The 23,294-nt window shown below is 40.9% G+C and overlaps 1 protein-coding gene across 1 annotated transcript in view; it reads right to left on the reverse strand.

The window, feature by feature from the left end:
- Positions 1 to 23,294, reverse strand: part of LOC149236052 (F-box/WD-40 repeat-containing protein At3g52030-like) — a 344,460-nt gene that overhangs the window by 125,084 nt on the left and 196,082 nt on the right. Inside the window, 1 exon segment of the mRNA XM_089372304.1 lies at positions 10,626 to 10,744. Within this exon segment, the coding sequence (XP_089228430.1) occupies positions 10,626 to 10,744 (119 nt within the window).

Raw genomic sequence — 23,294 nt, forward strand, 5'->3', positions numbered from 1 at the left:
CCAAAAGGCAATAAGACGGGTGGAAAAACAGAGGTCGCAGTAACTCATGCATCCATGATTACGCCCTCCTCACATTTGTATGCTTAGAATGTGGGTTTCCTCATCATTGCTACCCCTTTTGACCATGGTATATGGCCCTGAGACACCTTGTCCCCTTCGTTCCATCATTATTCACGTGAAACCTATTGATTGAGGGATGTACCAAGGACCTGTCCTTCCCCTTAGGGGTTGGGAACACCTAATAAGATCGTCCATTAGCGACTCCTATGTAAGGAGGTAACACTATTACGTGATCAAAGCCCTACATTTGGAAGGAAACTACCTTATTAAGTGTTAATTTTCCCTTGACTAGCAAGTTTGGTCCACTTAGATGCATTAATGATTATTGTACCTAATGGTGAACTGCAGCATTGGACATTGTGTGTGATTGGCAAATGGTTTTAATCATGGGTTGAGCAACTTAACTAGGGCACAAGTCCACTAAAGGAGCATTATGACACCCGACAAGTGAAGCGTTGAGAGCCATGCAACTCCCACCACTTGCAAAGCATCATTCCATTCCATAGGCACCCACAACATCCCTAGTAATCTACACTTTGCCCTACATTATTCATGAGATGATGCACCTGGACCAATGTGCCCCAACGAACTTAATAGTGTACCCATGGTTTGACAATTGATCTGAGGCCCAAATGAGGTTTGTCTCACCCCTTGAGACATAGGAGGGTTAGCAACATCCTCAAAGCCCTCAACGTTGGAGAAGAATCGGACTATTCTATCACAAAGAGACCCATGAGACCTATTTTGTTCCCCAAACACAAAATTGGCATCCACACAATGATTTGCATGGAGACTTAGGGGCCTGTTGACCACTAGAATGTCACCTGATGATTCTAAGAAGACTACACGCCCAAGGATGATCCAAAGGACACTTGTACCATCAAATATCATCAGTCAATAGAGTTTTTTAACTCTACTTTTATCTTCTCATCATCATTCTTGTACCCAGATTCCACACCCTACGAGGAATTGTAATAAGTGATACTAGTAATGATGATTTTTTGAGTCTGTAATAGGCCTAGGATGTTGGGACTCGATTAGCAAACGACTATACCTTGGAGTGTTTTTTTTATTTGGTTAATTATCCCTTCTTTTTCAAGTCAGATAATTTTCTGGGTTTTTTCACTCACTTTTTACCCCAAAGTCGGGGTGACAGTTTGAAGGTTGAGCCCCTAACACATCTTAGTGTCTAGAGTCGATGTATATTACCATACTAGATCACACAAAAAATTTTGTGGAATTTTGTTAGGTCTAAGTAGTCATTTTTTTTATTTTTAGATTTTTCGCACTGTGGAAATTGCTAATAAAATTATATTTGTAATGTAATAAGTGATGTCTAGAGAACTTGTATGGGGTATAAGTAATGAAATTTGCACCTCTCATACTCAACTTTCTACAATGACACACTTTGAGAGGTTAAAAATGTGTTTTTAACCCTCAAAACCTATTTTTCCTAGGTTTAATGGGAAATCTGGCAATTAATTAAGCCACAAATTAAATAAATAGGAAAAAATAAATATCCACACATGCTAAATGTTGTGGAAATGAAATGGAAAATTATGGGAGAGTTAAAGTGAAGTCCCAAGGTGATGTGGACTCCTAAAATCAAGGAAAGGACATGTGCTCAAATAAAATCGAATTTTTGGCATTAAATGAGAAAGTTGCTTACTTGGAAATTCGAATTTCTAAAGTTAATGCACATTTGGGAGGATTTGAGAGAATATTTGGTGGTGATTTTTGTGGGAAATTGTCCCCACATGGGTTACCACCCATATATACTTGTCATTCCATCATAAAATTCGAATTTGGCACATAAGGGAAAAAGAAATGATGTCCACTTGCAAGAATTCGATTTTTATAGTTGGCATTGGAGCTCCATTCAACAAATTCGAATTTCTCTTGGGGATTGTCACCTCATGCCACTTGTTTAATCACTTCTACATTGGGATTGGCTCCCATAGTTCTATTTAAATGAGTCTTGGCTCTCATATTGTATCTTTATAACGAGTTATTGGGCTTACGGAGATTCCACTGGATTTTGTATTCATTTTCATATAATAAAGAGACTTTGGGGTACTATTGTGTTGGTGTTCTCCTTCCATTGCTTGAGGTGATGTTATTTCAATTGTTGTACTTTACAGTCTACATGTATGTTGGATTATGCTAGTTATCATTTTGCCACTTGTTTGGATTAACATATGCAAGCTATCTTATACAGTTTTTGGGTTAAAGAAATACTCTAGGAAGAGAAGCACTAGAAGATTTTTGGTGAAATCTCTAGTCTTCTCATCCATTGTATAATCTAATCCCTTTATGATTGCTGACATCTTTTTCCAAGTGTGTAGAAATCTTTAGGTTTGGTTGAAGGATTTACTTGGGCATGGAGTAACTCTCCAATAGACGAACTCCCAAAATTTTTCTTTTGATGTAAGCAATTATTTTATATTTATTGGGCAAGCTTAAACTAGTTTAATTTATCCATCTACTTTGGTTTCAGAAGTCCCTTGAGCACATTGTTTTATCATTGTCAATTTATATTATGTGGCATTATCATTATTGTTGGGTCTTTCTTGTGTCACTCCATCGAAGCAATTGTTGATTTGCGGTAGCATCGAATGTACTTTAGCCATGAAAATTGGTGGAGAGAGTAAAGCGCATGAGATCTCCAAGACCCAGAAATGGTTTGGGGAAATTCCACCCGGTTATAGAGATATTAAAATAATTAATACTTTTAATGGGGTTCCTAAGTCTAAACTTAGGAAAATTAAAATGATAATGGGTATTAATATAAAACTGGGTGAGAATATTCTGAATGACATGGATCAAGCCAAATCTAATATTAGTCGTTGATTAGAGACTTAATCTCGGTCATTAAAGACTCAACAGGAAAAGTATAAGAGGAGGCTTGAAAGTCAGTTGGAGATACACCAAGATTGTTCAGTCAGTTTGGATTTCTGGAGCGGGGTTTGCTGAGAAAACTCAAACAAGTGTTCTGAGTTGCAGCGAGGGGTAGTGAGTACATAGCAAAGAGGCAGAGATAGTGCCAAAGGGCCAGCGTAGTGATTGAGGAGGCTACGTAGAAGCAGCAGGAGCTACGCAGAGGCAACTAGAGACTGCACAGAGGCTAAGGGGTCTACGTGGGTGATGCAGAAGGCCAAAGAGCTGACACGGAGAGGCAGAAGTCTAATGCAGGGGGTTCCAGAGCTACGCAGAGGCTAGCAGGGCTGACGCATAGCCTTAGAGAAACGCCGGAAGGAATTTTGTGGGGCAGACTAGTGCTAAGAAGCTAAATATCTGCTTCCGAGAAAAGGTATTGCTACCGTGTAGAAATCTCTGTTGAGTGACCCAATTTGGTACCCTAGTTGTACTCAAGAAATCTGCATAACAATAAAACCCTCAGAACTACTGCACCAGTATTCCTGCATTGGGTTTTTCCAGGGACGATTGTCCAAAAATAACAATGTCCCTTGTGTGTTTGTCTATTATTTCAGTTGATGACCTGTATATGACTTGAGACTGCATTTGTGTTTATTTTCAGTATTTATATGGATAAATAACATGTTAAGGAATAAACAAGTAGGTGAAATAAACCAGATAATGCAGTAAGGATTTCTAATCGGTAACATTTAGAAATTTCAACATGATATCAGAGGGATGCAAACCACAGGAGGACTGAAGGCACCAGCATAATCAGAAGTATTTGCAGCAATAGCAGTTGTCCTCAGAGACAGAGTTGCTTCTAAGCAGAAAGCATCAGAGAAAGAGAGACGCAAAGGGCCTGCATCATCATTTCGAGCGAGAGAGAGGGCCAATGCAGAGGCAAAGAGAGGCAGAAGAGGCTCACGAAGAGCCATGTCATCCTACTCAGTCAAGTAGGCTTGACGCAGTTGGGCAGTGGAGTGACACAGCCTTTGTCGGGATTGTGCAGAGCTAGAAGGCTCAGTTTCTTCTATTGCTAAGGCATACGGAGTTGTGGGCAGATTGTGGATTAGAAAGTTGGTGGGGTGTTGTTGCTATCGAAGCATAATAGTACCTAACGGGACAGAACCAAGGTAGAGGGAGTCACTGCCTTGACAGATTTCTAGCCAAGAAATCCAGATCAGAGTTACATTTGCAAAGAGGATAGGAAAGGAGTGGATTGACAGTTGGTGGAAAGATTTCTAGCAGGGAAATCAGGACTTAGAGGGATATTTCCAGCAAGGAAGTCGAATCTCAGAGGAAGTCCAGAAGAAGGAGCAGAGATGGCAGTGAACGGACTGAGGGATCAGGACAGGTTGGATGGGGCTTCCACCTTTGTCATCTGGAAGGCCAGGATCCTGTCAGTGTTGGATAAACATCACATCAAGGGCTTCGCCTTGAGAACCATGGCTATCCCTATAGACCCAACTGATAATGAGAAGTATGAGGATGCAATGGCAAGGGCAAAGTGCATAATTGTTGATGGGGTCAAGGATCATGTCGTATGACATATTGCCAAAAAGAACACGACAAAGAAGATGAAAGATACTTTGATGACATTGTATCAAGGCACTTCCGTGCAGCGGAAGATGCTATTAGAGAATCAGCTGCAGTTGTATCAGACGCAGAAGGGGGAGAAGATAAATCTATACCTCCTCAGATTGCAGGAGATTCAGGACCAACTTACTTCGATAAGGGCCACGCCGGATCAAGAGTTCATGGTGAGGACCGCCTTGAATGCAGTCTCCGAGGACTGGGAGACATTTGTCCAAAGCATTTTGGGCAGAGTGAATCTTCCAAGATGGGAAGAGATGTGGACAGCTCTTCACCAAGAAGAGATCAGACGGTTGAGCAAGGTGGGCACTGGGGAGTAGCAGCAAAGGAGGTCGAATCAAGAAAGAGGAAGAGGATGCGGCTATGGCATTTGTGGGACAACAAGGGAAGAGGAAGAAGAAGGACATCTCCAAGGTGAAGTGCTTCCATTCTGGGGAGCTGGGTCATTATGCAACCCAGTGTCCCAGGAGGAAGAATAAGGGAGAGGCTTTTGACTCCAAGGCAGCTCCGGCTAAGGCAGAGAAAGAAGTCGAGACTGATGACAACTATGCCATGAGTGCTCATGCAACTCTAGAGAAAAGGTGGGGAGACATCAAGCTATAGTCAAGAGGACTATAAAAGATGAAGGGCAAGATCCTTGAGGTACCCAAACTCTTGGATCATATCCGGCTACGAGAGCCCCGAATGACAGTATTAGGATGGCGGATGTCGGGTAGAAGCAAAATGTGATAAAGCGACAAGGCAGTGCTAGAGTGCAGAGGTCTTTAGCAATGCAGTGGGGCTTGCAGCAGTGCGAGAGGCAGAGAGGTGGTTGCAGCAGTGCAAGAGGCATAGAGGTGGTTACAGCAGCACAGAGGCAACAGAGGGAGCACTAGGTAGCAGCAGAAGTAGCTTCAACTTCAAGAGGCTTCTAGGCTGACAAGGATGTCATGGTTTCTAGGTAGATCAGTTACTTACTTCTCGGTAATTGAGTTGTAGTGCAACAATTAGCAGTGATAGTGTTATGGGCAGCATGATGCAACATATTGAGAGAGAGTTGCAGTGCAAATGCAGTCTTGGGAGGAAGGACCAGTGGTAGCATGGTGCAAAGGGAGTTGCAGTACAGATGTAGCAGTGGCAATGGCAGAGCCATGGGTAACAGTACAGGAGGCAACAATGCAGTGGATGTTGGGCAGTAGGCCAAGCATCAGCACAAGTACCGGTGCGGAAGGATCAGTGTGATGTTCGGTGGTGGAACATTACTAGAACACATTCTTCCCTAAGAGGGAGTGTTGATTTGTGGTAGCATCGGATGTGCTCTAGCCATGAAAATTGGTGGAGAAGCTAAAGCACATGAGATCTCCAAGACCCAGAAATGGTTTGGGGAAATTCCGCCAGGTTAGAGAGATATTAAAATAATTAATATTTTTAATGGAGTTCCTAAGTCTAAACTTAGGAAAATTAGAATATTAATGTGTATTAATATAAAACTGGGTGAGAATGTTCTAAATGGCATGGATCAAGCCAAATCTAATCTTAGCCTTTGATTAGAGACTTAATCTCGGTCGTTGAAGACTCAACAGGAAAAGTATAAGAGGAGGCTTGAGGGTCAGTGGGAGATACACCAAGAGTGATCAATCAGTTCGATTTTCTTGAGTGGGGTTTGCTTAGAAAATTCGAACAAGTGATTTGAGTTGCAGCGAGGGGCCATGAGTACATAGCAGAGAGGCAAAGATAGCGCCAGAGGGCCAATGCAGTGGCTGAGGAGGCTACTCAGAGGCAGCTAGAGACTGCGCATAGGCTAAGGGGCCTGCGTGGGTGATGCAGAAGGCCATAGAGCTGACATAGAGAGGCAAAAGGGTGATACAGGGGGTTCCAGAGCTATGCAAAGGCTAGTAGGGCTAACGCAGAGCCTTGGAGAAGCACCAAAAGGATTTTTGTGGGGCAGACTAGTGCTGAGAAGTTGAATATCTGCTTCCGAGAAGAGGTATTACTACCATGTAGAAATATCTGTTGGGTGAGTCAGTTTGGCACCCTAGTTGTACTCAAGAAATCTGCATAATAATAAAACCCTCAGAACTATTGCACCGGTTTTCCTGCATTGGGTTTTTTCAGGGACGATTGTCCAAAAAATAACGGTGTCCCTTATGTGTTTATCTATTATTTTAGTTGATGATCTGACAATCTGTATATGAGTTGAGACTACATTTGTATGTATTTTCAGTATTTATATGGATAAATAACTTGTTAAGGAATAAACAAGTAGGTGAAATAAACCAAATAATGCAGTAGGGATTTCTAATGGGTAACATTTAGAAATTTCAACAATAATTTGGCATTGATTTCATTTACTTGCAAAGCAACATATTTGGAACTTGTGGAGCTACATGGAGCTAATTGTTTCACTTTCTCTTTCCATTGAAAGATAGTTGTATTGTTTATTTGAGCATTATCTTTTATTTTGAGCACTAATATCAATACTTTCTTTGAAGCAATAGCACTCCCTCATGCATTTCATCTAGGCATTCTAATGTAAGAAGGCTTCCAAGCCAGGCCCCAGGCCTCACTAAAATTAACCTCCAAGCATAAGCTTGGTTGATAGAAAGTATAGGGAAAAAGACTTTCTTGGAAAGTTCTTCCATCTGGTACGAAATAAGGTAAAAGTGTTGTGACCCTACAGTTATGAAAGTGGCTTGTCCCCTTATAGCAACGAAGGCACACGCTGGCTCGTAAGACTCAGGGGAGAGGTATCATTAATAACACCTTCGTGCTCTCGCCCCCTCTTTCTTACAGTGACCCCAATTTTTACCCTTTGGTAACAGCTAAAGAGGACTTCCCATTTAGATTAGACATTCTAGATTAAAAATTACCAAGACTAATTGCATTCAAATCTAGTATAGGTGCATTTCATGCTAATACATCTTATGATTTCACTTGCAATTGTCCATTTTACTTGTCATTATTGAATATTTTATGTTGGCAAGCATTGTTTCATTTTCCTTTTGCAAGTAGAACACTAATTGATTTTCCTTTTGCAAGATATATCTATATGCTTTGATTTAGGCATTGATTATATTTTGAAGGTATTTTATAGCTTGTATCAATTATCGTGCTAACAATTTTATCTCCATTTCAAGATTTCTTTGCTTTCATTTTTTGAAGCGTTCTACTTTTGTTTTGAGAAAATATATTTTTCATTCTTGTTGAGCAATTTATCTTAAGGCACTGGTTTTATGGTTTTATTATGTTAATGATTTTTTTTGTTCATATCATATTTTGCTCATAATTCTTAAAAGTAATCCACTTTCACTTTAACATCTCTCCTAGAACCTCACATTTCTTTTATCTTAGTTTTCCATATTAGGGACCACCCCCCATAGCTAACCTATGAGATAGCTTAAACAGAGAGAGAGAGGATTTAGTGTGACAGCGCCTTCTCTTAGTTCCCTGCCACCAACCACACCTTGTGGGGTTGAGGGCTTTTCTCACTGACTTGTAGGTAGGTGATAACATTTTTGGCGTCGTTGTTGGGGACAAGCTTTCTTGTACCTGGGAGATCGACTAACCTTTTGGTTTTAGTATTTTTGAACTTTAGACTTTGGTTCCTGCTCAAGTGGCGACTCCAAGGCAATGCTACATCACATGTGAACAACTTTAATGTTTGTATCTTTAAATGGTGTAACGCTGCTAATTATGAGGATGTGAAGATGAGACTTTTTGTTTTATCTTTAGAAGAAGGTGCTCTTGATTGGCTCACTGAGCAACCTACTAACTCATATATCTCTTTACAAGCCATTCTAACTGCATTTTTAGATAAGTTTGGAGAGAACAAGGAAAATAATATGAAACCCTTGGGTTACAAGCCAACGTACTAACTTTTTACCATATGGGCAAAATAAGCCCACACGTGTGAGTTGCTAGATCTCTAGGGCTGACGTCGTGCATGAAATAGGCCACAAGTGGCATCTGCAAGTGCTGTGAGGTGTACAATGTGCTGTAGTAACATGTAAAAATCATGATTTAAGGGTGGGCCCTCAAATTCACCTCAATGGCTCTTTGTGGTCCCAAGATCCAGCTAAGGCACCACCAACTGGTCTCCATGGGTCTCCAACAGCTCATAGCATCCATCTCTACTCCAACATTGAAGGCTTTCCAGGTGCTACTAACCCTCCCAAGTCTCTGAAGGTGAGACCATCCTCATCTTAGCGCAAATTCAAGGAGGAAATCATTATTTAAACAGGTGGAAGGCCAACATTCCAACTCGAATTGTCTTGAAAAACTGCAAGCAGCCATACTTTCTTCTCTCTGTACTTCTCCTTTCTTTCTCTTTTGGCTCTTACTTCTTTGTATCTGGGTATCATTGTATTCAAGTTAGGCGATAGTCATCTTGTTGCAACTTGCAGCCAACCTTGTGGCCATTGCGGAATAAAACTCAGTCAGGATCCACTCACTTTGGTTTGTTTTGATTCAATGATATCTTGCATAAATTATTAAAAATTCTTACTCTTAGCTATTTATTTGGGTGATTTGCAACTCAAAACCACTTTGTTTCTTACATTATCTTTCCATATTATAGGCTGATTTGTGAAGGACTATTCCACACATTAGATTTACAAATTTTCCTATAAAAGTTTAGCCACTAACTTGTTAGTCAAACAACCTTAAACTTAATGTTTTTCAGTAATTTTTTCAGATTTGCAGTTTAGGACAGCAGGAATGATCACTACGGATGCCACTCTGACGTTAGCAAGCACCAACCCAAACAGAGAAGAGGATTTGCCAGTGAGACATAGGATAGACTCCCTCGTATGTTTGTTAAATTTTGCAGCTGGTTTCAAAGATCATATCAGCTCCCAAGGCAAAGAAATTAGTGCTAACACTACCACAGCATGCATCATCCAACCACTCAATGTAATAAGAGACTGAGATAATAGAAAATGCTAACCCATCCAACCATCAAGTATGTCACCACCACACATCCAACACAAGAGGACCATCTAGAACAAACCCTCCTAGAGACACAAATAACACAACATCATCACATATAGTCACCATGAAACTTCAAGACAATATGAAACATCTACCCCCTAACACCATCATTTAACCCCTTGGTGGGCTCAAATCATCATCTATGAACAAAGTGTAGCACCTCCAAGATAAACAAGTATACCAAAAACCACAACGTAATGAGATAGCATGTTCCATAACCATCAAATGTGCAACAAACGGGTGATCAAACAGGCAAGCACATACAATAAGACCACCAAACAACAAGCATAATCATCCAACCAAGGAGAAATGAGACTTCCCCAACCAAAGACTTCCATCAAATAATCAAATGCTGAGAAGAGAAAGGGCTCCATGAAGATGTGCCCCAGAAGTCAATCCAATGCTCCAATGTACCAACAACAAATCCCACAAATGTGATGAAAATCACAATGTGAAACCTCATACAATATGAGGTGTAACACCTCCAAAAGAGGAGTAAATGTCCAAACACAAAATTCTTCATAATGACATTTTTTAAAAGAAGATCAATTTATAACTATATTGTTAAACAAAATAAGATACAAACATGTGTAGGGGAGCTAACTCTAGAGGAAAGAAAAATCTGAATTCAGAGTCAATTTGAAGAAAAAGGAAAAATGAAAGCACACCACAAATAATGTTTTTAATGTCATGTATTACAAACAAGAGAGTTTCTGAGAGACACAAAGAGAGAGAGAGAGAGAGAATATCAAATAATATAATTCCAAGAAGACAAAAGGCTCCACAAAGACACATCCCCACAACTCAGTCCAATCCTCCAAGGTACCAGAAACAAATCACACAAATCTGATGAAAATCACAATGTGAAACATCATACAATAGGAGGTAACACCTCCAAAAGATAAAAGACTAAATTCTCAAACACAAACTAATCATAATGACATTTTTTCTAGAAGAATATCAGTTTCTAATTATAAAATTAAACAAAATAATATATACATTAATGTGTGGAGAAGCGAACTCCAAAATAAAGAAAAACTCCAAATTCAAAGTCAATTTGAGGACAAAAGAAAAATGAAACACACCATAAACAGTGTGCACGTTGAATAGGTCCACCATGGGGACGAAGCAAATGACTATTCCCATGACGCTTCCAAATATGACGCTTCCAAATGCAAATGTCTCCTCCAGCAAGCCCTACAATCTGTCAGAGGGCAAAATTGCACATCACAAATGCAGCATCAACTAAATGTGTTAACAAGACAAACAAGAATCCATCTCAATTATATATACCACTAAAAGTAAAAAAAGAAAAGATACAGGCATAGTTTTGAAACTTATTTTACATAACTATGAAACTTTAAAGTAAAAATACTATTCCTTTCCCTAGTAAGATTATCTTTCAGCTTTGTTTTCCTAGCATAATTCCTACAAAAGACTTGAATTTCTTCGTGAACTTACTATGTGCAAATTGTTGCTTTGTCCACCAAACTTAGAATTACTATGAATCTTGTAGTACGACCTATTCTTTCTGTTATTACCTAAAACAAGCGCATTGATATAGAGATATGAAAGTAATCAAAACGTCAAATTCATAGTGAATTTCCGTACCCAAACCCTGCAATCAAGGAAATATAATCTACATGTATCTAAGTTCCTTCAAAAACAAATTTAAATAGGTTGGTACATCTCTTGATTATTTGACTAGCAAGTATGTAACAACGATGTTGTATTAGACACAGAATGTTACATTGAATTGGAAGTGGCAATGATATTGCATTAGATATAGAATGGCACCCATAAATATGTTACTTGAACTCAAAATCTTAAGAATTGGTCTACCTGTCCTTGAATGTTGAAATATAATGTTTAGAAAACGTTTGTCGCACACTTACAATACAATGCACATGACCAAATGGGCCTCAAAACACTTTACATCATGATTTTTACATTTTTACATCTCAAGGGGGAAAACCCATTTGACATAGACACTCATAGACTACCCAGTTCTACGACACAAATATAATCTAGCAGATCAAGCAATTTGTAATAAAATAATCTAACCAAATAGTTAGGATTATTCCCAAATCACTTTTGCATAGACTTGATCTAGCACACTAGGACTCCCCTAAGATTCTAGTGACAAAATCCATTCCGGCTTTGGGGTTAGGCTGAAGGAAAACTCTGCCAATCATGGATCAGTGAGACAAAAAACCTTCCGGAACGTAGATCATCACTAGAAGATTAGGTTTACCTAGGAAATTACATACATGACATAGATCTGCTTAGATTATTTACAATTTACACATGAAAACTGGGTTTACAAAATAACATGATCAGGCTGATGATGATAGTCGAATGGCACGGACATATTGATCAAGCGCTATCCCTCTTGTTAAAAAAGGGGGTGCACTGCTATGGGTCGTTGACACATAGTGGTCAACAGGTCCATCCATCTGACATGATGGAACAACCTGTTTTGAGCCATGAATCTTTAAACTCAACCAAATACTCATCAATGGAAGATATCTCTTTTTGCAAAAGAGCTCCCCTCAAGTCATGCATACTAGGGCCTTTGAAGCCTTTTCCTGCAGCTATAACAGAGTCCCACATAGCTTGGTAATAAGGTGAGCGAGCAGCATTAAATGGGATATCTGAATCATATCACCATCTAGCAATGTATTGATGAGAAGTTTCTTTGCATTGTTTTTTCCAATGTTGATCCAAAGTGGGTTGACGATTTGGTTGGGAGGAAATGGGATTAGAAGAGGCAATGTTGGCAGAAGATGATAAAAAACTTTGGATGTTTGTTCTCTTTGTTCCTTTTGATGGTTGGCCACAAGAAAGATGAACATAGTGAAAGGGGTCATTGGTGGAAGGGATAGAAGTTGAGTCTTGAATCTCATAATCATCATACCCACTCTCTTTCATGGCTTCTAATAATTCCCTCTTCCTTGCAATGTCATCTTGGATGGCCTTCTCCCTAGCCTTATCCTCATAAAACTTTTCAAGCTTGGAAATGTATTATGCCCTAATAGGACCTAACAATGCATTTGGTGCACCACATGGCGTTACTTGGCCTCTTATCCCAGCCAAGTGTTGTTTCAATCTAAGAATACCCCCACCTCCAATAGATTTATGGCATAATTTGCATATCATTTTTCCATCAATTACATCACAATGAGCCCATGCACTGTCCTTTCCTTTTGGAGCCATGTTTGCTTGAAATAATAACAATTTGCAAATAAATCTGCCATTTAACAAAGAAAAAAAAATTGCAGCTAAGCAACATGGAAAACCAAAGCTAAATGTAGGAAAACAAATGCACATGCAAGCTACAAAATTTGATAGCATAGAGCTAGAGATTTGATAGCATAGATGATAGAACTTAGAAGTTAGAAGTGAGAAGTTTATAAATTTATAGCACATAAAAAAATTTAATTCATGGACAGTAGTCAAATGAGGAATTTTCAAGTGAAAATCCTTACCTGGAAATGCAAACTAGCTTCCTTAGCCTCCTCTTGAAGATGCCAACTCCACTGACAGCTACAAACTATCTCCAAAATAGCTCCAACTCCAACTCCAAGATGACTACTCCAGCAAAAACTCAACTCTCCAAGCTCACAAACAAACTCACAAACACTCCAGATCAGATGTGTGAGACAAATGAGAGGGAGAGGGGCCTCTTAAAGGCTTGGAGAGGGTGTTTTTGGAGGGAAAGCACCCTTAGTTTCCCTCCAAAACCCCTAAAAGTCATTGAGAAATGCACTAAGTGGGCTCACGGTGGGCTTGACCGCTAACCAGCCGGTTTAGGACAGAACCAGCCATCCTAAACCAACCAGTTAGGACCGGTTAGGTCATTTTTTCCGCCACAAAGGGTATCAAACCTGGTTTTTTCACCGGTTCCAACCGGTGGGCCTACTAACCGGCCGGTTGGACCAGTAACCGGTTAGCTAGGCTAGTTTTTAAAACTATGCCAATACTAGAAAATAGTGCATAATATAATGTTACATTCAATTTTGCATTAGACATACAATGTTGGATTAAATTGGAGATAGGAATAGTGTTTCATTACATATTGAATGCACCCGCGGCTCTGTTTCATGAAATTCAAAATCCTAAGAATTGGTCTTCCTTGTCCTTAAATGTTGAAACATAGTGCTCAAAAATATTTGCAATTGTGATAAATTTTCAACAGAATGCACCAAACCAATTACCACAACATACTATCCAACAACCATCTTACCAAACAACTCGAGTGAGGAAGAAGGGTATGGCCATAAACATGCCTCCCATGGAGTAGAAACTAACAAGGTCAACACCACATGAGATTCAACACTCTTTTATGATGTTGCAGAATCAACTCTCCAATACTAAATCCAAGTTGAATAAAGTGAATTTGATATATAATAAAGGTCATGTTTAGATTAAGTGACCATCATAAATGACCAAGGCATCATTAAGATAAAGTAGTTAGGTCAAATAGGGAGTGTTACCCATAACTTTGTCTTGCACAAAATAGGGTAATCAAGGGGAGCTGAAGCATTCATCCTTTGAATATACATAAAGGCTTTCCAATTACAGTGCAATCCCATGGTTTGATTGTGCAAGAAATGACCTATATGAGAGAGCTTTGTGATCAGCTTACTCTATCTAAGTCTAACCCATTAGAAATTCTTCCTGCACTATCTGGTTTATTTCACCTACTTGTTTATTTCTTTACAAGTTATTTAACCATATAAATATTGAAAATAAACACAAATGCAGTCTCAACCATCTACAGATCATCAACTAACAGAATAGACAAACATACAAGGGACACCGTTATTTTTGGACCCCAAATCAACACTCCCTCTTAGCGAGGAATGTGCTCTATTAATGCTCCACCACTGAACATTACTCTGATCATCCAACATCAGTACCTATGCTGATGCTTGGCCTGCTGCCCAACATCCTCTGCACTGCTGCCTCCTGTACTGCTACCCATGGATCCGCCACTGCCACTGCTACATCTATACTGCAGCTCCCTCTACATCTGTGCTGCTACTGGTCCTTTCTCCCAACACTGCATTTGCACTGCAGCCCTCTCTCATCATGTTGCATCATGTTGCCCATAGCACTACCACTGTTACTGCTGTAATGCAACTCAGTTACTGAGACGATGGTAACTGATCTACCCACCTACTAACTTCCTTGTCATGCTAGAAACCATCCTAACGCTGAAGATCTCTTTGCTGCTATCCTGTCTCCCTCTACTGCCTCTACGCTGCTACAACAACTTTGTGCCTCTCACACTGCTGCAAACACCTTTGTGCCTTCATGCATTGCTGCAACCTCCTTTGTGCCTCTCACACTGCTGTAACCACCACTGCGCTACTACAGATCCCTGCACTCTAGCACTGTTTTTCCGCTCCATCCGCAATGCGCATCTTGCTTCTACCAATATGCATCATCCTGCTACTGTCTCTTTGGGCTCCCATAGCCAGATATGATCCAAGAGTTTGGGTGCCTCAAGGATCCTACCCTAGATCTCTTGTAGCCCTCCTGACTACAGCTCGATTTCACCCCACCTCTTCTCTAGAGGTGCATGAGCACTCATGGCATAGTGGTCATCATCCTCTACCTCCTTCTCCGCCTTAGCTAGCATTGCCTTGGAGTCAGAAGCCTCTCCCTTATTCTTCTTCCTGGGACACTGGGTTGCATAATGGCCCAGCTCCCCACAATGGAAGCGCTTTATCTTGGAGATGTCCTTCTTCTTCCTCTTCCCTTGCCCGTAGATGCCAGAGCCACATCCTCTTTCTTGATTCGACCCCCTTTGCTGCTACTTCCTGCCTTGGTCAGCCGTCTAATCTCTTCTTGGTGAAGAGTTGCCCACAATTCTTCCCAATTTGGAAGATTCGCTCTGCCCAAAATGCTTTGGACGAATGTCTCCCACTCCTCAAAGACTGCGTTCAGGGCGGTCCTCACCATTAACTCCTGATCCAGCGTGGCCCCTATGGAAGTAAGTTGGTCCCGAATCTCCTACAACCTGTTGAGGAAGTGATCTATCTGCTCCCCCTTCTGCATCTGATATGACCACAGTTGATTCTCCAATAGCATCTTCCTCTACACGGAAGTGCCCTGATACAATGTCATCAAGGTATCCCACGTCTCCTTTGTTGTATTCTTCTCGACAATATGTTGAACTACATGATCCTTGAGTTCATAAAGGATTATGCACTTTTCTTTGGTCATTGCATCCTCAGACTTTTCGTTATCAGTTGGGTCGACTGGGATAGCCACAGTTCTCAAGGCGAAGGCCTTGATGCGATGTCTATCCAAAATAGGCAAGATCCTGGCCTTCTAGATGACAAAGTTGGATGCCCCGTCCAACCTGTCTCGATCCCTCAGTCCGTTCATTGCCATCTCTGCTCTTCTCTTCGACTCCCTCTGAGACTCAACTTCCCTCCTGGAAGTTTTCTCTTAGACTCCCTCTAAGTCTCGATTTCCCTATAGGAAACCCTCTCCTAGACTCCCTCTGAGTCTCGATTTTCCTCCTGGAAGTCCTTCTGCCAACAGTCGAACGACTCCTCTCCGATCCTCTTTGCACTTGCAACACGAATCTGGATTTCTTGGCTAGAAATCCTCCTAGGTAGAGACTCCCTCTACCTTGGTTATGTCCCGTTAGATATTGTTTTGCTTCGACAGTGACAGCACCCCACCAGCTTCCCAATCCACAATCTGCCCACAACTCTCTAGGCCCCAGCAGCGAAAGAAATTGAGCCTCTTGGCTCTGCGCAATACTGACAAGGCTGAATCGCTCATCTGGCCAACTGCGTCAAGCCTACCTGTCTGAGTAGGATAACGTGGCTCAGTCATCAAGGTTCAACACATGTGACAGTACAGCAAGGTGTCACACGGTAATGTGCAGCAAATAGATGAGATGCAGCACTATGATAGGTGAACGAGTCACCTTAGAGAATCAGTTGAAGCAATATGTCTTCAACTGATCTCCTGACGATATCAAAAGTCAAAGTGATTGACTTCTATTGTAAATGTACTATCTCTCTCACTTTCTCTGCTAAACTTTGAAGAACATAAAAGAAGAATTGATCAAGGGTTTCCCCACATTGTGGGGTTTGTCCCTGACTAGCGCCACCTCTTGTGTCCTCTTGTCTTGGCTTATCTTCTACGATTTTTATTTATGTTCAATCTGCAGTTTACTTTATGCTGATGTGATTGCTAATGTGGAAAAGAAATTGAAATAAATTGCTCTAGCATAGAACATACCTAAAATTAACATGGTATCAGAGCTGAGGTGAAGACAATGCCCAAGCAAGAGTGAAAGAGCAATCACCAAAGACAAAAGGATCAATGAGTTCCACATCTCTCTTCTAAGTTTGCTAAGGGTGAAGTGGAAGCAGAGAATATTATCAGAATGGCACAGCAGAAGATCACTTCATTGGGAAGTTCAGATCTAAGGGTGGAAGGAAAGGCAGATGCCTTGGTTGCAATAAGTTCGGCCATCATGCAAAGGAGTGTCCGAATCAGTGTTTTTAAAACCGGAACCGGTGATCGGACCGGCCCACCTAATGAACCGGTTTACCGACCGGAACCGGTCTAACCGGGACTGGTTTGGTCTAAACGAACCGGTTTTAGAAAAATACATTAAATAATTATTTTTTAATGAAAAAAACTATTTTTAAGATTTAAAAGCATGATTCCAAGCCAATAGAGACAAAATATGCAAAGATTGCTCATTTATATACCATGTAAAGGTGAATATATCAAAATGGCACCGAGTGCAATACATATCATCGACAAAATACATAAGCAATGAGGCTCTAAACCACTAAGAAGATATTAATATCACAAGTAAATTTCATCTAAGGAAAATGTTAGGTTTAATATGTTGCCCTAACCATTTTCCAACATGGTATCAAAGCTATGGTTTGTATCCTTGGTAGCTGGAAATATCACTATTTCATCTGTAGCTTGATCATTTGGAGATCAAGTATAACAAGACTAGCAAGAAGCTTATACAAAAGAAGAGAACCAAATGACAGACAAAAAGTCTGCCCCTAAATTAAAATAGGTCTGCATAGAGGTCCAAAGTCTGAGGTGTTTCAGATGACAGAGACACGAGAATCATAGAGGTTCAAAGTCTGGTGTATTTCAGAGACCCAAGAATCACAAAGATCCAAAGTCCGGAGTATTACAGAAACCCAAGAATCACAGTAACTTCGTATAGAAGTCCGAAGATTGTAGGCCTAATAACATTGCAGAGGTACAAAATCTTCCTTGGTTAATAGAGGTCCGAAACTATAATGATACTAAAGAAGGTCTGAAGATTTCAGTGGATTACAAAGGTCTGAATTACAATGGTATTTCAATTTTCCCGAATTGCAGTGATATTTTAAGAACTTAGAAAATTGTAGTAAGGTTTGAGAGATGAAGTATCTAGAACATGTATCATTCCTATTGATAAAGTCATGAAAATCATAACCCCTAAACCACTAAACCACTAAACAACTGCGTTTTTTGTCATGTTTCAGTGGGCTGTCCATAAACCGGCCGGTTTAGGACAAAACCGGCCGGTTAGCAATAAACCGGCCGGTTTTGACCTAAACCGGCCGGTTTTTACCGGTTAGGTCAATTTTCCGGGCACATGGGGCTTCTAACCGGGTTTTTTCACCGGTTCTGACCGGTGAGCCTCCCAACCGGCCGGTTAGGCCGGTAACCGGTTGGACCGGAACGGTTTTTAAAACTATGGTCCGAATAGCAAAGACACATCACTTGATGAAGATAACAATCATTCCAGGGACATCTTCAATGATCAGAGGAATGATAAGTAATGCAGGTCATCAAGGAAATGGTCAACTCTTCAAAGAAAGCAAGGAGCCCGAGAATCTCTTTTATGTACCTCATCGCAAGAAGAACCTAGTGTCCATCTCAGAAATGGAAGTTTAAGGTTTCAGGGTGGCACTCATCGATGGAAAGGTACGTGTTTGAAAATAGATTTTTCAAAGATGTTTTAGAGTTCAGGGTTGTATCAAGTCCACTAGGGACCATGTCCATTGACTCAACACCAAAGGTCTGTGAGTCAGATGGTGACCAGGATGCCTGAATTCCAAAAGAACATGAAGGTACATGTCTGAGATGTACCGAAGGAAAATCTTACAAGGGGACCATTCCCCTCATGTAGCAGGTCCACAGGTTTGGAACAACTCGTGGAGTTTGAGATTCATGAATGGGAATCTCATGTATACAGGTGGAAGAAAGCCCTCTATGGCTTGAAGCAAAACACCTCGGGCGTAGTATGAGAGGATTGATAGCTGTTTGATGAAGCTGAGATTCACTAGGAGTGAAATCGATCCAAACCATTAGCTGAAGGTTGTGGATGATAGACCTCTCATATTAGAACCTCATAAGGACGACCTATTTCTGACAGGTGCAGACCCTCTCATTTGCAGAAGTAAGAGGGAGTTGGATTCTGAATGTGGAATGATAAACTGCAAGCCTGTGACTACCTCGAGGATATTAACTTTCAGAAGTTATATGGTAGTAATGTCGGACCAGATTTGGGAAATGCCTCTGAGTTTCATAAACTCAATCACGTTGATGTTCTTGGTGAACTTTCGTCCGGACATATGTTTTGCAGTTAGCATGGTGAGCTCATATTTGGTTGAGCCTCACTGAATTGGTGCCAAGAATCCTCTGAGATATCTTCGGGGCACAATCTCTCATGGATTGAGATACACTGCCGGAAATATGAAAACTACATGATTATTCAAATGCTGACTGGGCAGGCAGTGTGGAGGATCATTAGAGCACTTCTCAGTGTTGGTTCTCTTTGGATCCTGCTTCGATATCATGGATGAGCAGGAAGCAAAAATCGGTTGTTATAAGTACCGCCAAGATCGGATACATATCTACGAGTATGACCTCGTATGAAGTTGCCTGGTTGTGGAAACTCTTCAGTGAGTACACATGATGAATACCACTGTGATTCTCTGTGACAACCAGAGGTGGGATTTGATTATTGAGGAATCTCGCATTCAATTATTGCTCCAGCAGATAGACATCAAATACAGCCTTATCTGGGATATGGTAAGTCGATGAGCAAGGAGGCTCCATCGCACTGAGATGATGTACAGGTCGCTACACTTTGTCAGAGCCCCGGGGAAAGATCAAATTTGTGATTTTCCTGAACGACTTGGAGTTGTCGAGAGACCCTTGTAAAAGGGTTTTGCATGTTGCATACATTGAGCTCTGGGAGCTCTAGGGGCTTGCGGTTCTTACTAGAGCAACATACGACCATAGGGTGACTCACCCTTCCTTGGTGGTGCGCACTGGGACAGGATGATTCACTCTCCTATGGACAAGATGATTTTCTCACTTGTGGGACAGGATGATTCGCTCTCCTGTGGACAGGATGATTCGCTCTCCTGTGAACAGGGTGATTCGCTCTCTTGTGGGACAAGATGATTCGCTCTCTTGTGGGACAGGATGATTCGCTCTCCTATGTAGCAGGATGATTAATTCTCCTGTGAGGTCTAGATGATGTGTTCTCCATGATGATTGTGTGGCAGGATGATTAATTCTCCTATGAGATCTGGATGATGTGTTCTCCATGACGATTGTGTAGCAGGATGATTAGTTCTCCTGTGAGGTCTAGATGATGTGTTCTCCATGACGATTGTGTAGCAAGATGATTAGTTCTCCTGTGAGGCCTGGATGATGTGTTCTCCATGGCGATTGTGTAGCAAGATGATTAGTTCTCCTGAGAGGACAGGATTGATTAAGCTCTCCTATCGAGGCATCCTACCCATGTAGTCTGGGACTCATTGGAAGTACCTCTCATTTGATCAATGAGCAAGGAAATAAGGATAGGGACCATAGTAGTACCGATGGACGCATCATTGTATCTACCGTACTCCCTATGCTAGGATGACCTTCATTGATCTGGGATCAATGATACTGGTCTGGGACCAATGGTAGGAGTTGTACCCACTACGACACTGACTTCGGGTGGGTTAAGGACTGGTCTAGGACCAGTGGTAGGAGTTGTAACGACTATGACACTGACTTCGGGTCGGTTGAGGACTGGTCCAGGACCAGTGGTACACACTCTGACACTGACTTCGTGTCAGTGGAGAATGGTATGACACATTCTCGATCAATTCTTCTTCTTCATGGTTCAGCAGAACTAAGTTGAGCAGAGCCAGCAGAGTTGAGTAGAGCAGAGCCGAGCCAGCAGAGCTGAGAAGAGTTGAGCAAAGTAGAGTAGAGCCAACAGAGCTGAGCAAAGCTAGCAGAGCAGAGCAGTGCAGGGCACTGATGGCAGGGATAGTACAGTTGGACATATGGATCAGCGGATGGAGTTCTCCCTAGTTGAGAGGGAGTGTTAAAATTGGCAACTAGGGCCAAACTCCATGTGGGTCATTATTTATGGCAGCTGATATTTTTATTGGATCCCTCTCACTGAGAGGTGTAGGATTGATCTAAAGATCATCCAATTCCAATAAATATTTATGAAGTTATGAATTTCTTTATGATATGAACAAATTGTTAAGTCGGCCAGCAACTTATGTAGGCTCAGAAGCCCAACAGTCATATCTATTCAACCTCTATATTTTAGTATAAATAGAAGAGGACTTCAAGTCATTTCTACACACACTTGGATCTCTTCCTCTCTCTACTTGTCTTTGGGTTTTAGTAGGAGGAGAGATCCTAAGGAAAAGCCGAAAAAGTCGGAACTGCCGGAAAAACCGGAAAACCTGGAACTGTCGAAAAAGCGGAAAAGTTGAAACTGCCAGAAAAGCCGAAACTGTCGGAATAGCCGGAAAAGCCGGAACTGCCGAAAAAGCTGGAAACGCTGGAACTGCTGGAAAAGCCAGAAAAGCCGAAACTGTCGGAATAACTGAAAAAGCCGAAAAAGCTGGAACCGCTGGAAAAGCCAAAAAAGCCGAAACTGTCGGAAAAGCCGGAATAGCCGGAAACGCTGGAAAAGCCGGAAATGCCAGAACTGTCAGAAATGCTGGAAAAGCCAGAACTGTTGGAAAAGCAGGAACTATCGGGAACCGCCAAAACAGCTGGAGCATCTGTCTCCGAAGGAAGGCAGCATGATGTATGAGATCATGGGCAGCATAATAAGCAGCATGATGATATGAGCATGGGCATCATAATGATGTATGATGATATGAGCATGGGCAGCATAATGATGAATGAGATCATGAGCATGGGCAGCTTGATGATGAATAAGACCATGGAAGATGTAGCATGATGAGCAACATGAAGATGAGAGCAACTCAGTCATCAAGGTTCAACACATGTGACAGTACAGCAAGGTGTCACATGGTAATGTGCAGCAAATAGACGAGATGCAGCACTATGATAGGTGAACGAGTCACCTTAGAGAATCAGTTGAAGCAATATGTCTTCAACTGATCTCATGAAGATATCAAAAGTCAAAGTGATTGACTTCTATTGTAAATGTATTATCTCTCTCACTCTGCTGAACTTTGAAGAACATAAAAGAAGAATTGATCAAGGGTTTCCCCACATTGTGGGGTTTGTCCCTAGCTAGCGCCACATCTTGTGTCCTCTTGTCTTGGCTTGTCTTTTGCGATTTATATTTATGTTCTATCTGCAATTTACTTTATGCTGATGTGATTGCTAATGTGGAAAGGAAATTGAAATAAATTGCTCTAGCATAGAACATACCTAAAATTAACAGAACAGCTTATGTCTCTCGGGACAGTTGTTTCTGCTACAAATTCTCTGATTTAGCTGGTGCCTTCAGCTTTCCTATGATCTGCAACACTCTAATACCATGTTGGAATTTCTTAGTCTAACCCGTTAGAAATTCTTCCAGCAATATCTGGTTTGTTTCACCTACTTGTTTAAGCCAGGAACCTCCATTATAAGCCAAGAACCCTCATTGTAATCATCATCATTCAGTTTATCAATAATATATATATATATATATATATATATATATATATATATATGTTTTTATCTAATACTGAGCATTGTTGCTCCATCTGGTATCAGAGCGGGTTTACGACCTCGGCAAAAAATTTGTGCTACACAGTTTAGTACTCCACGCAGCATCATCCTTCTCCAAATTCCAACTCTTACTATTCCAAGCCACCATTTATGTTGTTCCCTGTCGTTGTGGCTTGTCCCCCATTCCACTGCCATTCTATCGTCACTCCCCTCAGCCACCATTCCGCCGCTTTTAATACCCACAAAATCCTTGTCATCTTATTGTTTACCTACCTCACTGTTTCACATTTTCGTCGGCCCTCGTGCTTACATCCTTGTCATCCAGCTCTTTGTCGTGTCTGCATCCCAATACTTAGACATCGCTCTACTGTCTCTTCGTTGCGCTCTCCCGACCATCTATTCATCCAAAACCTGCCGCTCACTCCTCTTCCTTGTTTCCTATCCGTTGTTCGTGCCCTGACGTCCCTACCCAACATTGATCTCACTCCCAAGTGGTTGTGATTATTACCTGTCACTTGGTCATCCGTGAATGTTATTAATAATTCAACTACTTGTTATAAGTAGAGTTGAATTGATTAAAAATAAAATCATTATATAATTCAATAAATATATAATTATTTTTTTATATATAAAAATTATTTAAAATAAATAAATAAATAAAAATCAATAAAAATTAATGTTAAAAAAATTAGGGTCAAGTCAAGGAAAAGGTTAAAGTTGGATAAATATACACCACCACATACTCGTTCAATGTCGTCATCTAT

This window comes from Pinus tabuliformis, chromosome 8, assembly GCF_031772625.1.
Source record: "Pinus tabuliformis cultivar Carrire ecotype Pingquan chromosome 8, CPIR1, whole genome shotgun sequence".
Taxonomy (NCBI): domain Eukaryota; kingdom Viridiplantae; phylum Streptophyta; class Pinopsida; order Pinales; family Pinaceae; genus Pinus; species Pinus tabuliformis.